General features: G+C 40.7%; 1 protein-coding gene across 4 annotated transcripts in view; it reads left to right on the top strand.

Moving 5' to 3' along the window:
- Nucleotides 1-17,738, top strand: part of kcnma1a (potassium large conductance calcium-activated channel, subfamily M, alpha member 1a) — a 770,607-nt gene that overhangs the window by 523,459 nt on the left and 229,410 nt on the right. For all 4 annotated transcript variants that reach the window (XM_041176516.1, XM_041176514.1, XM_041176513.1 and 1 more), the window contains exon 9: nucleotides 8,262-8,353. In XM_041176516.1, the coding sequence (XP_041032450.1) occupies nucleotides 8,262-8,353 (92 nt within the window). The remainder of the gene's footprint in view (nucleotides 1-8,261; nucleotides 8,354-17,738) is intronic.

Genomic DNA, 17,738 nt, shown 5'->3' with positions numbered 1-17,738 from the left:
TAAATGAGGTGGACCGAGATTTCCCTGCCGGCTCTCAGTATTACAATGTTCTGGGGTCTGTTTAACTGCCTGGAGGCAAGTATCCAGTTTCCAGCTGTGGTTCCAGCACTCCAGTCAAGTCTACAGGCCCTCCCCTCTTGCCTGCAGGGTGCAGGTGCAGCCAAATACTGCCCTGTGGAGGAATCTTCTCCCCACCGCCCCACCCACCATCTCCCTCCCTCCAAGCCTCTCAGAGTGACTGCTGCACACCCCACCCGGAGGCAGGTGCAAAAACCCAGACACAGTTCCACCTCTGGCTTCCCACCCCTGAAGTGAAAATTCAGCTCACCATTTCTAGGAAGCTCTGTGGAGTTAAATACTCCAAACTCCTGCATCTTATTCATTATGAATATAATTTTTGTTAACTAGTGTTCTAATGTATTATGAGACCTCATTTGAGATGGGATAGATTAAAAGTAATTGTGGAGAAATACAGTTGTATCATGGATCTTGAAGCAAGGTTCAGGGCAAAGGTGAGGAAGCCTGATTTTTGCCTGGGTATTGCAACATGTACAGAGGCTGTTGCATAGTGGATGGCACAGGCACTTAACTAGAAATGCAGTAACCTCTTTGACTGTTAAGACTCTTGCTGAATATTTGCAGAAAGAAACACCTCCTCGATGCCAGCTGGGGCATCCTTCTGCCACTGGTTGGTGCTAGTTTCTTCCTTAATTTGTTCCATGGCAGTGCTGCTATGTAGAAGAGAGTTGTGTAAGGGGCAGCAGAGTGCAGAAATGATGGATAGCTTTCAGGCTTTTCTAAAAAGATTCCTTATCACCACCTCACCTCCCCCCACTGATCAATTTTAACATCCTGACAATCTGCTCCACCAAAGTCTCGATACCTGTGAGAGCCATCCCTTGCCACACCATGTCTAGGGGTACTCAATGGGATCATGGCCATTGCTGCTATGGTTAGCCAGAGCTTCCCTGTAGTTATCCATTCATTGTTGCAGGCCCTTGAAATAATGGTGGTAATGTGGATTGCTGTAAAATAAATAAGTCATAGAAGATACCAGATGCATTCCCCTATTCCCATAATCACAAACTAGCTACATGGACATGGAAAAGAGGTCCTTTCTGTTCAAAATGACATTGGAGGCAAAGGACCATGTGGTCATGCAAGTGCCACCAATAATATTTGGCACTATGGGGAATCGAGCCAGATGGTAAACGTGCTCTTTTACGTTGGCTGGGTTCCATGGAAAAATTACTGAAATCTGTGGCCTGAGCAAACAATGTACCTATTACCTGCGGGATGCATTTATACACTGCTGGTCATGAGATTGAACAAGTAGCTCCTGCTGTTGATTGGAAAGATCAGGGATGTAGACATTGAAGGCAGTAGGTAACTTGACAGCCGTTGTTAACTTGCTCCTTTCCTCAAAGTGGATTCAATGCCTGGCTGAAGGAGATGACTCAGTTCTGTCACTACCTCACTAGTGTTTCTTCATCTTCTCATGTATTCAAGCCTTGTATATTGCCTTGACTGTAATACCCAGGTGGCAGTATAATAACAGGCCCGTCTTCTGCATCTAAAGTGTAAAGACAACTGCCCTTTATGCTTCTTCCACATCTCTATAACCTTGCAGACGAATAAAGGTGTCCAGTGGGATACATTCTGGCAAAAGCAAAATACTGAGATCTGAAATTAAAATAGAACATGCTGGCAGCGCTCAGCAAGCTGGGCAGCATCTCTGGAGAGGGAAACAGGTTTATCGTTTCTAGCTGATGACCTTTCATTTGAACATTTAGATCCTATTTAGGTTCTGGCCAATTCTCTTAGAAACATCCTCAAAAGGGAGAGGGAGTGCAGCTTTAAGAAGGTTTGAATAACTGCAGCAGCTAAAGCAAAAAGAACAGCAAAGTGGAGAAATCATTGGATCTGTTTAACATGCGGCCCAAAATAGCTGAAGGGCCCACCAACCAACAGCCATTTAATAATTTAATAGCAATGCTGTTAAAGCCTTGAGAGGGACAGTATTGGACAATTGGCTAATTTATATGAAATTTGAGGTTTCCTTAGCTTGGTAATGCCAGACACACAGTCCCCCAGAGCCACAAGCACTTTCTGACCAGGTGTGGCAAGTTTCAATCCCAATAATGCAGATCACCCATGCCCAAATGCAGCTGCACCACCAGCACCAGCCATCGCTTGATCGACCCCATAAGGATCACTACTGGTACAAGTGTTCCTGGTGCTGATTACACTTCCACTGTTTTGACCAAAGAAGAGGCCTTTATTTTTACCTATTCATTGGCAGGTTTGCAAACAGTTTCTGGGCAACATAGAGGCAAAACCGTGGGGGTTCATTGAATTATGTTTTGTGACTGAGGAAGATTAGGACCATTAATGTTTGCACCCCACTGTCCTTGCCATATGTTGACTCTGCAAAGGCAGCCAGAGCTATTCATCCCCAGGGTGTTTTTAGTGTTTAAACTATATGTTATCAGACATTTTCTTCTATGTGTTTCCCTTGCAATGGAATTCTGTGATAGTCTTTTTAAGCTTGAAGGCAACTAGGGTCTCAAAACTAGAAAATTAACTAATCTGCTGTGTTCAATAATTATTAATAAATAGCAATTTAATTTTAAAACTGGAACAAAAAATGCTTTACCTTATAAACTGTAGTATTATTTGAGTTTGTACTACTGTTTGTGAATTGGAAAATGGCAGGCTACAGACATTGGCTTTGTTAATATAATGATAGACCCACTGAAGCATGGTGAAGCATCTAAATATAAAATAAAGCATCACAGTAATTCCAAACAATAGGTTTAAATATCGTGGTCTCACAGAAAACAACTTAATTGTGAAGTGGAGGGGGAAATAATATGTTGACTCATTAGTAAGTTAGTTCAAAGGCGACTCTACCCTCTTGGAGACTTTTAGAAAAATGTTTTTTTTTTAATATAATTTACTGCAAAACAACAAGCCCCTCAGCCTATTCTGTGCAGCTGCACTGTAAAGCAGTCCAATATGTTGAAAGACTGTATTTTATTCAGCAGCAGGGGATGCCATTAATTCTTTCTCATGCAGTTTTGCTGAGTGGATGTATTAAAGTTTAAGCATGTAAGCTTCCCACTGTTGAGATCAGTCGGCACAGCAGAGAAACAGGCTTCCTAACTGGCAGACAGGCTACTCCTGTTGTTTGTTTTATATTTTATTTCTTAATATTATTCTGTAGTTTAAAATATAGATATTATATGTATACTTCTGGAAAAATATCTGTAGCCCCAAAGAGCATGCTGTCATTTATTTCTGGATCCACCAAGAGCAGTTGGCTTCCAATTAGCTTCAGGGTGACTGTATGCCAGTCAGACTGTGCAGCCTTAAAAAGATAGACTGATTACACAGTGCTCCAGCTTAGCAGCAGAATAATACAGTGTGTCATGCTTCTGCCATTATAAAAATAACATACAAGATTGACTGGCAGGGAAAGACCAGCTTGCCCCTTTAGCCCTCCCAGCACCATGACCATTGGAACATCATGAATAAACACCTCTTCTCTCCCACCCACCCTCCAGGCCACATAATCACTTGAGAGGGGGGAAAAAATACAGAAAAAGCCCAGGGCTCGAAAGGGAAAAAGTGCCTCTCTGACCCCCTCTGGCTGTTGAAGCCCACCCAGGTTTAAACTCTGACAACTGTGAACAACACCATAGGAGATCCACTGGTATATTTTAAATTTTAAAAATATCAGCCTCAGGAACTACTGTACTCCTGCCCACAAACTGTAATATCGGTATTAAATTCTTATGAAACAACAGTAATGAATCTGCTCCCATAAGTAAAACTCTCTCTGCCTCTGGAAATCTTCATTATACCTCATTATTACCTAACTTATTCTCTCTCAGGCAGACTGTACAAATAGTCAGTTTGCAGCCCCTCTTTTAAGCTTGCCATAATTTGTACAGTCACCATGGATGGAAAGGACACAAGTCTTGGGGGGCTGATGGGAGTGGGGAGGTGTTGGTGGACAGACTACCCAGAAGATCCCAGAAGAAACCCAATTCTATTCATTTTTTATGCAAATCTTTATCAATGGGTCCTACTGCTCCCTGAACTTGGATTGGTTAAACAATTACAAATGTATTACCCAGTGGCCTGCCCAGCCTTTCTCACAATTCGTCACATTTTCTGCCCTGTAAGATTTGGGAATGCTATTGCCTGCAACAGTAAGCTGGGTGTCTACACAGCCCATCAGTAAGAGGCTTAGAGATGGCTGAGAATTTTATTGGAGAGCCAATTATGAACATTTACTACTTTAGGTGTAAAAGAAAATGGTGAATTTTAATGTTCATTAAAATGGGTGAATATCAGCGCTGGCAATGGAACATTTTCCACTTTAAGCACCCTGGGTTGTCATTAAGCATTCCAAGCTTGGCGATAGTATAGCCAGGTGTAACGTAAATCAAAGATATGTGTTGAGCTGTGAAATACGATTTATTTCCTATTGCAGAATGGCCTGACAACTCACAGCTAACAATTACAAGTGAGTTATGGTTACCAGCTGAGTGGGATATAGATCATATCCCACAGCTCATCATCTGCTGTGCTGCTCATTTTAAGTAATTAAAAATCATAAAAAGTTAGGTATAAATGTAAATTTGACTTCCACTAAATTGATGCACACACTGTGGAAAGCATCCAAAACCATCTCTAATTTTCATCTCATGTTGCTGTCTGTTTTGGATTGTGACTATATTTTCATGAAATATGGAAATGACATTATTGAGATGACCATATATTTGACAATGCTGTAGCTTGAATTTTAGAAAAAGGCTGCAGGGAATGCCTTTTTTTTTCCACACAACTGATATCTTTGTGATCTAAGTGAGGCTGCTGGCTTTGATGCCTTTTTGACTTGATTTATGGGCAGCTTTGTTCAGCATGCCAGTATCCACAGATAGTGTAAAGTTGGCAAATTCATTTGGATAGAGGGTCAAGAGTCTCCAGCCACCAATTTTGGGCTGGATTCAGAACTAATTTCCATATTGAAACATGCAGTTCCTCACACATTTGCTTTGTTTTTCTAACTAGGGTAGAGTTGCCTTTCAACTCCATGAGCAACAATGCGATTGTTCAGGAATGCAAATAGAAATGTTTTTTTTGTAACTGGGATTATACATGATCAAAATGTGTTTTTAATCTTTTGTGTTTTTAAAATGAGCTGGTGAAAATTAGTGGAATTTTAGCTGTTACTCATTTTAAAACCAGTTCTATGAAAAAGTTTCAGTGACGTAGATAATGTAGAAAATAACATTTGTCTTGCTTTATGTGATAGTTCCAGGTTGGTGTTTTGAGCTGTTGTGTTTTGTGTAATAATTTTCTACATATGCCAGTGACCATAATCCCTTCTATGTGATTTGTTCCTTTTAATAAAGTGATGATTTAGATTTTTTTAGTGCGGTTTCAGGAGCCCTACCCTCTGTGTCCCTCTCCAACTGCTAACAAACACGTGGTTATAGGATGCACTGCAAAGCCTGTACCCCTGGATGAGAGCAAATCAAATTTATTAGTAACCATCGTTGATGTGAACTCAGAAATTGTTAGAAGTGAAATAAATGGGTGAACACTTTCACCTCTGACATTCTGTTTGTCAGAGACAATTTTGACACCACCTTTAATATAGTAGAGAGGAAAGTCAGCATTCACTCAGTGGGATATGCAACAGTCATTGTCCAGGTTATGGAATCCAAAACCTTTAAGGACCAACTAAGAGGCTTATTCATTTAACTTTAATGTATTTTAACTGCATGACTGAGGCATTCAAATCCAGTTGGATGATGATGATGCAGGTCTTCTTAACATACTAGTTTAATCGTATTTCTTAACAAACATACACCCTCTGTAACATATTCAATTCAGTCACTGCTTACGTGAAATAATTCATGTATATTCACCAATTGCACCCATTTTTAAATGGATGTTTCAATAAAAAATAATCTTCCTAACCAGTTCCTTGGGATGGAGGATGACTTGCTTCTACTCTGATTCGATGGGGTTCTGAGATGGGTGGTCCAATGTGCGATCTGCAGGCTATGCCACAGGTGGGGCAGGTGGTGCTTGGATGGTCAGGTAGATCAGTTGTTGGGAGGTTAGTGCATCCTCTCCGATGCTTCAACTTCGTCTCTGCTTGTTCCCGTCAAAGCTTCTCAATGTGTTCCGTGCCTTCGTGAATGAACCTTCACCTCTTTGGTTGGTCACAAGTCAGGGATTCCCATGGATTGGTGGGGATATTTGAATTCTCTCTTCAAGGGTGCTTTAAGTAGATCACTGAAGCGTTTCTGTTGTCCTCCTGGGAGTCTCCTGCCATGATCGAACTCCAAGTTGAGAAGTTGTTTTGGGAGCCTGGTGTCGGGCATATAGACGACATGTTCTACCCACCAGAGCTGGTTTGAATGATTAGCTCCTCAGTGCTGGGCTTGTTTGAGAGAGGACATTGCTGTTGGACCGCCTTTATTGCCACCAGATTTGGAGGATCTTGCAAAGGAACCACTGGTGATACTTCTCCAAGCTTTGAAGTGTCTCTGAAGCATAGAGATCACTGCTGCGCAGTTAACCATGGCCTTAGTCTCGGGTTTGAAAATACAGATACAGTGTCCAGAGAAGAGGCCTTCTCATTGGCTCGGTCCTGGCCATTGTTAACTTTTCTGTCAAAGTGGGTGTTTGAGGCAGTGAGAGGAAACTAACGCCCATAATTATGCACTATCACACAGACAGTCGTGATAACTGTTAAGATATCAGTGTTTCACCTAGGTTTCCCTTCCTGCTCCGATGGCTCAATTAGTAAAATTACCTTACAGGTGGAATGTACAGGCAAAGGAGATCATGGGTTTGACCTGTGCTGACCGAGAACTGTAATAATGGTGCTTCACTTAGTCTCAATTCCTCTGTGAGAGGGAGGGGAAAAAACAGCTAGAATTTCCACCTGTGATCAGTATACAGTGACCCCAATTGAAAGGAAAAATGTCAGCTGAGAACAGAATCAGGCTTGACCGATTGTGGGACAGATTGCTGATACCCAGTGTAAAGGCTCATGTATGGGGACCCCTTTAGGGATCTTTTACTACTTGAACCATCAGGAGAGGGAACCTAAGTGAAACTCTGCTATTTTAAGCAGTTATCAGCACTGGCTGTATGATAAAGCATAAATATGGACGTAGTTTGGCTTCAAAACTCCAAAGCAATTGTGATTTTAGGCCCATTTTGACAGAGAAGTTAGCAACAACCAGAAGCTGGATGAGTGAAGGATATGGGATGGGTGGTAACAACCATACTCAACCCACAAGCAACCAGTTGCTTCTAAAGAAAAGTGATTTCAGTTTAATTTGTGCTGGGAATACATTTCAAAATATAATTTCTAACTAAATCTATTTATGAGATGAAACAAATGCACCATTTTTAGGACTCAATGTATGTTGAGAAGATCTCGCTGCCTCTTTTACATACAGCTTAGCTCCCTTGCCGATATGAATGTTGGATGTCCAAAACAAAAGCTTGAATTTTAAGTTTACAAGTGAGAGTAGCTTATCATAGACCAACCATAGTAACAGTGAGGTGGCTTTAGGTGGATCCCAACATAAATCATTCAGAAACTCATCCAGACACAGCTCTCAGATGTAACCTTCCACAAGCAAAGTGTTTGTTGCACGAAACATGGCAGATAGAAATTTTCTCTTGACTACTTTTGCATTTTTTTCCTTTTAATGTTGAATCTTTTGGGCAGACTTTTTAGACTTGTTTGGCTGTTACATGATCAGCTCTGACCATTTTTTTTTACATTTTTATTTTTCTTCAAAAACATGATTTTGGTCCAATTATTTTCATTGAAAAATTTCCTAAAACTCACAAACTAAACTGGTGCAAACTCTTCTGAGCCCTTGGCCTCATTTGTTCTTTTAGAAAATATAGTTTATTTGTTGCCTTTACTGTACTGTTAGAGAAACATCTCTTGTAGATGAAATATTTTCAAAACATAATTCCAAAAACTCCAATTTCTTTAGATTCTTGAAAAAGAACCCTTTCTTTTTAAAAGTTAAGCCTTTTTGCTTTGTGAGTTTTAGTTTAAGCAGAGCTGAGATTTTCTTCACAGATCTGATTAATTCTTTTACAGTTTCAGATCTTAAGAACATCTTCTGAACCTTAGAGCACAGCATCCCACCCCCTCTTTGGCCTCTCTTTTTAGTCTATTCTTCTGTCTCCTATCTTCTTCTTAGGCCATGTTTGCGAGCTACGTCCCTGAAATCATAGAATTAATAGGAAACCGCAAGAAATATGGTGGTACCTATAGTGCGGTTAATGGAAGAAAGTAAGTATCCCATGGGCCTCTGCTGCCTCTGTTGCAGTAGAACACTCTCTGCATGCCATTTTCTTTTTCTGTTTCATGCATGTAGGCAATGTTTGCTCGCTACGTACCAGAAATTGCTGCTCTCATCCTTAATCGGAAGAAATACGGAGGGACTTTTAATGCGACCCGAGGCAGAAAGTAAGTCAAACTGGACAAGGTGTGCTTGTGTGACCTCTGACCCACAGAGATTTATTATTTCGTTTGCGCTGTGATGTCAGATGTTACTGCTAGGATTATCACACTGTCATTGGAGACCTGGGCTGTGATAAGGCACATGTCACATTTGTTAACTGTTTTTTTTGTTAGTGCCTCAAACAAGAATCCCTGTTGTTTTATTAGTCTACGGCACATGGAAAAGGTTGAAGAAAAGCATGGCAGCCAGATTATTCCAGCTACCTTGGTTTTGGCTTTCACCAAAAAAAAAGCACAACATCATTATCTTAATTTTCATATTTACATTATTCAACTCAAAATGATTTATTTCAAAGCTTCCATTTTTGAAAAATAGTCTGGCCTCATAGTCAGTTCTTCCATTGTTCTGATATTTTCATCTTCTTTATTTCCTGCGTGCAGCTTTTGTACTTTCCATTTTTCATTAAAATCCATGTGACTCTTCCATGGAAACCATTTCATGAGAGCTTGCCAGAGGCTCGTCTGTCACCAGTGTTCAGTTCTGTGATACTGTGTGGTCTGAAACCTTGGCCCTGATCTTCAGTCAAATCCCCATATCCCTCCCTTCCCTTCCCCCTCCCCCAAACTCTGAAGGCCTCAACTCCCAGCCCTTCAGATCCTAAATGCTTTTGGCTTGCTTTACAATCTCTGTCAGCAGCCTGCTTGACTGAGCGGGCATTTTGCTTTTAGATAGACATTGTTTGTTGCTTCTGCTAATTTTTGTCTTTGTGAATTCCCTCAGATTTTCGATCCCACCTTAATTATCCCACCCTAATTGAAACTCAGCTCTTTCATCAGCACCCAAACTGCCTGGTGGAGATAAAAATTCTGTGAAACAGTTTTTAATTTATGTTTGGTGTAAAGCTTTTAAAACCTTTAGTCACTTGGACTTTGCATCAGTGCTTATATAGCTGGGAAACACTGTGTGAAAGTCAGCATCCTTTGTTTTTTGTCTCATTTCCCCATTAGCAGAAGAAGATTGACGATATGTTATGTTTGGCCAACATTTTGGTTTTCATTTGGAGCCTAATGTTCAGAGAACAAATTGTCAGAACGTTCAGACTCCCTGCCCAGGAGATAAGACCATGTGGTAGTAATTTCCAGCCTTGCAATTTCTTAAACCACAGCTGGCAAGTGTGGCTTCTGGCCTCAGCCATGATAGCTGGCCGCAGCTCTTGTCTTTCATATAATTGCAACTTTTTTTTAATAAAGAGAAAGTTGATGCAAAGTGACATTTTATAAACAACTTATTTTCCAACTTTCTAATTTTACCGTAACAACATAGCACTCAACATAAACATTCATTTTGCACAGCACAGAATGTCCAAACACCAATTAGGATAGCTCGCAGTTTGTTAGCTGTCATTATTCATAAGCATTCAGTGATGAGGGTTAGAAAAAATAAAGCCTGCCATCAGATTATGAAATTGCATCGCCTTGAATCCAGTGCAGCCTTGCAGACAGCCACTGGAGCAGATTGACACAAGTAGCAAAGTATACTCAGGTTTCCTCTTCGAACATCTGAGATTTCTAAAACTGTTGCACTCTTTAAAGAGACTTTATCACAGGACAGCCAGCAGAACTTTCTATGAGGGGAGTTATGCTTTTAATGCACTAGCGCAATGAGACAAGGATTAGAGCAGTAGACGGAGGTGTGGCTGAGTCCGGTGCTGATGCTGGAGCTGCTCTTTACCTGTCCGCCCCTTGGGTTCTCTGCTGCATGGCTGCATTTGCACGTTAGTTCACTGTAACCATGGCTTATTCCATTTGTGTTACGTCTTTGGGCTTTCTGTTATGTTGTTTATTTCTTTCCTTTTTGATGTAAATGCTAATTGTGTTTGACTGCTGCCTGTTTCCAATAATATTTTTGCACAGTCGGGTTGTCCACTGAGGGTTTTAACCTGATTTTGCCCCTTGAGATGTAAACATTGAAGTATTTGTCAAATTGAAGCACTATGATAACTCAGGTTAGTGTAGTTACATAGATGCTTTCCAAACCCTGCCCCCATTCAAACAATAATAAATAAATGGACTGCCAGATATCAGCCACATATATCACCAGGGCATATGCATACCCCCACCCTATGTTTGTCAGTCATTGGTTATGTCTCTGTTTCTCTCCCACTTATAGATATCTGGAAACATTGATCTACTGGAAAATTAATACAGATCTAAATCCAGGAGGTTTCCCTCTCTTTCCTATCACTCAAATTTTCAGTATTACCATTCGAGAACAGATGTCCTAGATTGAATTTAAGGAATTCAGATTATGTTCTCCACCACCACCGTCCTATCTCCTGCTTGCTAAATTTATTTACAAGGCCGACTCTTGGCACTGTTAATCCAACTGCTGTCAGCCTTTGAGCTGTCAGGATGTGACACACATGATTGTCAATAGTGAGTAAAGATCATTGCTGGGTCTCTATCCGGCAGCCCAAGCAGACGGGGTTAAGTTCACTGACATCAGAAATACAATTGGGCCCAATGGCTCATTTTTTCTCCTTCCCTTTTAGCTTATCTTTCAGATTTGGGATGTGTTGAATCATTATTCTATGCTTGCAGCAATCCACAAGCTGAAGCTGGTGCCATTAAGAAGCTCACCATCAGTGGACCTAGTAACCTACTTGGATTCCATGAATGGTGTGCTGTTGCAGTGTAGTGACGTTTTTAACCTGTGCAGGATTTAAGGTACTTTGTAGCTCATCAGAAGACAGGAATGGTAGCAACATGCAATGAACAGCTGAGCTCCCTGTGAGTTGGGATTATCAAGGGCACGGCGGCATGTCTCAGTAATGCTGTGCTAGCTGTACCCTTGTCTCTATTAATGTAGAATGATGAAATCCTGCAGCAGTTTTAATGGAAGAGAATAAAAATACCAGTGTATTTTGCACTATTAAGTGGTCTTAGAACCTAACATTGTAAAAGGAATTGTTTCATGATATTAAATGTCTGGTTAGCCATCCACATACAATATGCTATTGAGCACAAAGAACTGGTGTAAATAAGGATTCTAATATCAAAATTCACATCAACAAAATTATTTTGAGATGTTTTAGCTAATTTTAAGTTAATTTGCTGTGCTCAAATATTAATATGGAACCTGTTCCAAATTAGCCTCTTCATATAATTCAATGAAAAATTAAAATTCAAATGGTGCTGCGCCTTTACAAAAGAGAGGAAGGAAGGTTAGATGGTATCCATTTGACATTAATGCTCACCTGTGGCAGTCAGTATTGCACCGAATGCTTTTCTTCATCATGTTAAGGTAAGGGTATTTTATTGCTTAATTTGAATCTCAATCATGGATTTTTGTGACTGAGGGTCTGTTTCCCCTCTTATCCCTGTGGTGGTGGATTTGTATTTGAAATGTTGACTGGGGAAAGGGAGGTCCCAGATAATAACCCGAACTGTTTTGGACAATGTATTTGTGTGTAAAAATCTTGTATGTGCTTTTGCAATCAATGTCGGACAATTTAAAGGCGTGTGCTGAACTCTGACGGTCCAGTTATGTATTTCAATATTGCCAGGCTTTTCTGGGTATGCATTAGCTAGCTGTCTGGTGGTGGATACATGTCTGAATCTTGCAGGGAATTTGTAGGTATCCATCAGATGTCTGGCAGTCTGGTGGTGGGAATATATCTGAATCTTGCCATGCTATTTGTGAGTATGCATCAGATGTCTGGCAGTCTGGTGGTGGGTATATGTCTAAATCCCTGGTAGTACAGAAGAGGCTCACTGGCCTAAATCTTCATTTATCTACACAGCTCTGCCTGTCTTCTGCAAGTATGGAATCAATACTTCTGTAGAGCTTTCCAAACCATTGGGACCCTGAAGTTAATGGATAAGGCTGTTGGTGCAACTTTGTTGTACAGCTAACAGCTTTCAGCCTCTCCCTTGGGGAACTAGTTCCTGCAGGTGAATACAGGGTCCTAGATCTACTGGCCTTCAGCTTCCTATCTTTCTTCCATTTAGTTATGAAGATCAGTGATTGATGTACTAGCATGATTGACCACGGAATTGCCAGGCTCAAAATCCCCTTGTGACAAGCTCCCACTCAGGCAGCTTTTAAAAGAGCAGTAGATGGGAGGGAGATGCAGAATGAGCATTAATATTTATTTTCACAAATTAGTTCCTCTCATTCGACTCCTACCAGATTCCACAGAGGCCTGGATGAAGGTTCTTGGCTACTCTGGAAATGGTACTTCACACTTGGGGTATCAAAGACATTCAAAATTATGAAAATAATAACATCCAAAAGTAGCAGCTAGCCTTTAGTATTCATTCCATTGTACTCATCACTTGAGCTTTTTCTTCGCTACCAGGGGAAGCAGTGTATACAGGAGCTTAAAGCCTGAAAACCCAGATGTTATTTATACACTCAACAGGAACAAATGTTTGAGGGGATGGTTATGGAAAATGTTGTTTCCCTAAAAGACGTTTCCATGTGATTTTGTAAGATTATATTTTCACACCCTTAACAAAGGTGGTGACTTATGTTGAATATTTTCCAAATTATTAATTACATTTACTGGCAACTCATCTAATGACCAGATTACTTCAGATGTGCTTTCATCTTCTGATCAAAGATACACAGCTTCACACAACTTAATGTTGCTTAATTTTCTGTTAAATTGTAAAAAAAAAAGTTATTGGATTCTATGCATATCTAATTACTCCTCTTTTAAAGCTGCAGAGAATTGAATTAATAAAAGGATGAAATGTTTTGCTTGAAATTTAATTGACTGCTGGTGCTGCTATCCCTCTCCTCAGTAATTCATTTGTACCACCTTGAAAACTCATTTTCAGGCTTCAACACAAATATTAAGTTTTACTGACCATTTCCTTTTTTGTTGTATTAAATTTGTCTCCTGCCTTCCAATCCCAACAATGCCCCTGCCACTGTCCAACCCTTATATATATTTAAACTCAATCCTGGTCATTGAGCATTTGGTTCTTTTTGGGATATGATTGGAATTCTGTGTCCACATATTTGTAAATACAAATTTGTTATTTCAGTAGCTTAAATTCAACATTGTTTGTTCTTTACAGTCTCCTTAGTAAAACACTAGTTCATCCCCAGCTGGAGTATTGTGTCCATTTCTTGGCACCAAACTCTAGGAAGAATGTGAAGGCTGTGGAGAGGGTGCAGAAGAGATTTACTGACATGGTTCCAGGAATGAGATTTTACAGTTGCGTGTATAGGTCGGAGAAAGGTTGTTTTCCTTAGGGCAGAGTAGGCTAAGAGGGAATTTAATAGAGGTGTTTAAAACCGTGAAAGGGTTTAGATAGAATAAATAAAAGGAAATTGTTTCCAATGTTTCCAAAGGATTGAGAACCAAAGGGCATAGATTTAAGGTGATTGGCAGAAGAACAAAAAGTGACCTGAGAGAAAACTTTTTTATGCCCCAAGTGGTTAAGGTTTGAAATGCATTGCCTAATAGGGTGGTGAAAGCAGGTTCAATAGGAGCCTTCAAAGGAAATTGGGAGAAGGAGAAAATTTGCCATGCTATGGGGAAAGTGCCAGGGAGTGGGACCAACTTAATTGCTTTTCAAAAGAGCTGACACAGACTTGTTGGGCTAGATGACCTCCTTCTGTACTGTACTAAACTATGATTTTTGATGACGTAGCTGATCTCGTGGCCAGAGTGCTATAACTGCTCCCAGGTAGAAAGGAGAATGTCAGCCAAAGTTCTTGCTTCTGTTTGCTACCTAATCTTTCCTGATAGAAAAGTGCCTGGTGGATGTTGCTGTTGGATTAAGCCCAGTTGTGATGTCCGCTTGGCAAAATAACACACTGGCTATTTACATGAGATATCCCTGGACATGATGCTAGTTGAACAATATCTCAGCAAGATTTTGACATTGTCAGAAGTTGGGAACTGAAAAGTGGCCACAATTAGATGGACTCTTAATATTGTAACAGCCCAGAATTTCCTATCTGGCTTGGAATCCCTGTTCACTACCCAGATCAGGCAAAAAATTACCTACTTACCTTCGTACAATTTTTCGGGCCTGTCTTCTGATGGCGGGTCCTTCCAAACTCTTAAGCGTAGCAATCCTACCCGACAACTCAAGCTGCTGTAATCCAGTAAGTAGAGTGTTTAAAGGTCCCAAAGCCACTTTGAGAAACAATGCAGAGAAGGTAAGTGGGTGAGGGGGTAGGGTGGGTAAATGAGGGTGTAGGGAGGCTGGTAAGTGCGTGAGAGTGTAGGGAGGCCGGTAAGTGGGTGAGGGGGTAGGGGGGGTCAGGGAAGCGGGATGAGGGGTCGGAGGTTAGTGAGTCAGATCAAGGGGATGGTTTGGTCAGGAAGTCAGGGGGTTAGTCAGGTTGGGGGGTAGTTGGGGGTGATAATTGTGGGGTCAGGGTTGAGTCAGAGGGTTGATGGGGGGGGTAATGGTGGGTGGGGGGGTAGTCCAGGTTCTAGTGGGGAGTTGGGGGAGGTCAGTTATACAGTTACCCAGGAGTTAGAACAGGTTTTAATCCTTCTAACTTTTCCTGGGTAACTATTCAGGTGAGGAAGTTGGAACCATCCAAAGTCTCCGACTCTAACTCAAGAGTTGGAGACTATTTCAGAGGGTTCCAGAAGTCCTCACTTCCTGGGCAATTTCTGAGTAGTCAGTGCTAAATGACTTCCAAGGGATCCTGTACTGCATCTTGAGGGGTACATCCTGGGTATGACCATCCAGAGATTGGAAGTTCTGGGTCTTTAAAACAGATTGAAAAAATATATTCTCACCAATTTCATCCTCTTCTGAGAACATCAACTGTTAATGGAGTCCTACAGGCTCAAGAGTCCTCCATTACCTTGCTCAAGTAACCAGCATTCTCCATGGGTGGGCCTATATAGTGAGTGCCAGCAGTTGATTTGATGTAGGGGGATATCACTGCCAAGCCAGACCCTGTCTCCACTAGATTGTGATCAGGGACCTAAACCATGCCTGATTTTCACTTCCCCAACCCTGGACCTTTGGGACCAATTTATTGTCCCAAATTCAACACTGGTGATGACAAAAACTTGATAGATATTTGTAACTGTTTCACTTTTAAAGTGATTCTGATGTTCTGTTATTGGCCATTGTTTCTGTTCCTCCTTGTTCTGCTGTAAATAGCTCACTCAGCACTGAGTAGAATTGAACCTAGGATCTTCTGGTCTTTATGGGTTAGCTAACTGAGCTGTTTTAATAAATATTTTTATTTAATCAGCGAGTGCTGTCGACACCATCTGAGTTACTCTATCCAATCCTGAGGAAGATATAATAACTGTAAAGCCACATCAGCTAACATATTGCCTTATGTCTTAGATCAGTTTCCTCGCACAATCAGGCCCAGTAACTTCTCCCAACGAGTACCCAGAAGTATGGGCAACACTCACAATTTAAATTAAAATAATTAAGGCACACAAGAAAAATACTGCCAGCTTCTCTTCCACGCCACAGTATGGTTCACATTGTTGGCAAAACTCCATTCATGCACATTGCCTAGTTAAAAGTGCTCTGATGCTACATTTACTTCACAACACTGTCAGGGTGTGAGGTAAATCAGTCAATGCTGCTGCCCCTATAAGAGCCACATGAAGATGTGATTGATCCCCCCATATTCAGATGCTGCTGTACCAAAGTAGAACTGGAAATAGCTGCTCTATCGGTCGCCATTATGCTGGGATGTGGTTTCCAGGTTTCAGGGCTTTACTGGAAAACGAAAGTCAGAAAGGCAAGTTGCAAATTGCAATCTGCAAACAAATGTGGACATGCAAACCACAGCTGTATGTCTTTTGTTGCTGGTGCTTTGGAATCTGCTGTACAAAACAAATGGGCAGATTGCCACAGCCAAGTCTATTATGGAACTCCTACTTGAAGTAGCTCTGTGATATAAATGAGACAAATTAAACGTAACAAACACACAAATGTATACACACACAGATACATGAAATACACACATGCACTCATGCGCACACATGCTTTCTTTTTATATAATTACAAAGGACTCTTTGGAGAACTGAGCTCTTTTGCTTCACTTCTTTGTTTTACCTCCTCCAAGAACATCTGCATCTCTTCACATTGTCCTTTCCAGTTCGCTTTCAAGCTAAGAATCTTATTTTAAATTGAAATGTTCCCATGAGATCCTAATCACATAATGTTCTTCAAATTTGCCAAGAGCAGTCTGGAAGAAGCATCTGTCCTTCACTGGTGGGTTTAACCAATGTTTTAGAAAGAGCAAAATGGCTGCTTTCATAGATAATTATACTCCACATATCAGTTTCCTCAACATCTGTAAAATTTAGCACTAAAAGCCAAAACTAAATATATTCTAACAGACAGCATAAAAAAGAAAGACTGCATTTATACAGTGCCTTTCACAACCTTGGGACTTTCAAAGCACTTTACAACCAATGAAGTAATTTTTGAAGTGCAGTTACTGCTGTAATGTACAAACAATGGTGAATGTACTTTTGGAAAGTATATTAGAAGGTTAGATGAGGAAAAGACCGGCACATGGTGGAGATCTGAAATAAAAACAATAAATATTGGTCATTTAGCATCTGAAAGAGGAAAGGAGCTTGGAACTTGGGAGAATCTATACCATTAGCTTGCCTTTCCCTTTCAGATGCTGACTTATGTGCTGCATATTTTGAACATCTTCTGCATGGAGTGCTCTTCATACATTATGTCATGGAACTGAGGCCTCACGATCTTTGGGGTCATAAGTGCACTCAGTGACCCAACCTGCGCCAAGTAAACCTCAGAATGCACCACCTTCCACCGAGCCACAGCACAACAAATTAATTGATCGAGTTATCACGTTAAAATTGCAAACCAGTCACTTAACACATTTTTTCTAACTTATAGTCCATAGCATCTTTGTTTTAAAATCCCACAATAATTACTTAGTTATTTACTTAGCAAGTTAGAAAAGCCCCTGAAGAGCAGCACACCTACCAATGGCAATCACTGCAGTTAAAGCTTTTGCCAATGTTTTTCTAAGTTTTGCTTAGTTTATTAGTATTATTTTAGTGTAGAATTGCATTATGTAGCCCATAACTGAAAACAATGCCCCTGTCCCCACAAAAGGATTAACGTGCACACAGTGGAATTCAGGATTCCCGGATGACTATGCGCTGTTTATGTATCCCTTAGACAACTTAAAATTTACAGCAGTTACCCAATTTTATATTCA

Source organism: Carcharodon carcharias, chromosome 28, assembly GCF_017639515.1.
Source record: "Carcharodon carcharias isolate sCarCar2 chromosome 28, sCarCar2.pri, whole genome shotgun sequence".
NCBI classification, from domain to species: Eukaryota; Metazoa; Chordata; class Chondrichthyes; order Lamniformes; family Lamnidae; genus Carcharodon; species Carcharodon carcharias.
This window is presented reverse-complemented; position numbering and strand designations above follow the sequence as displayed.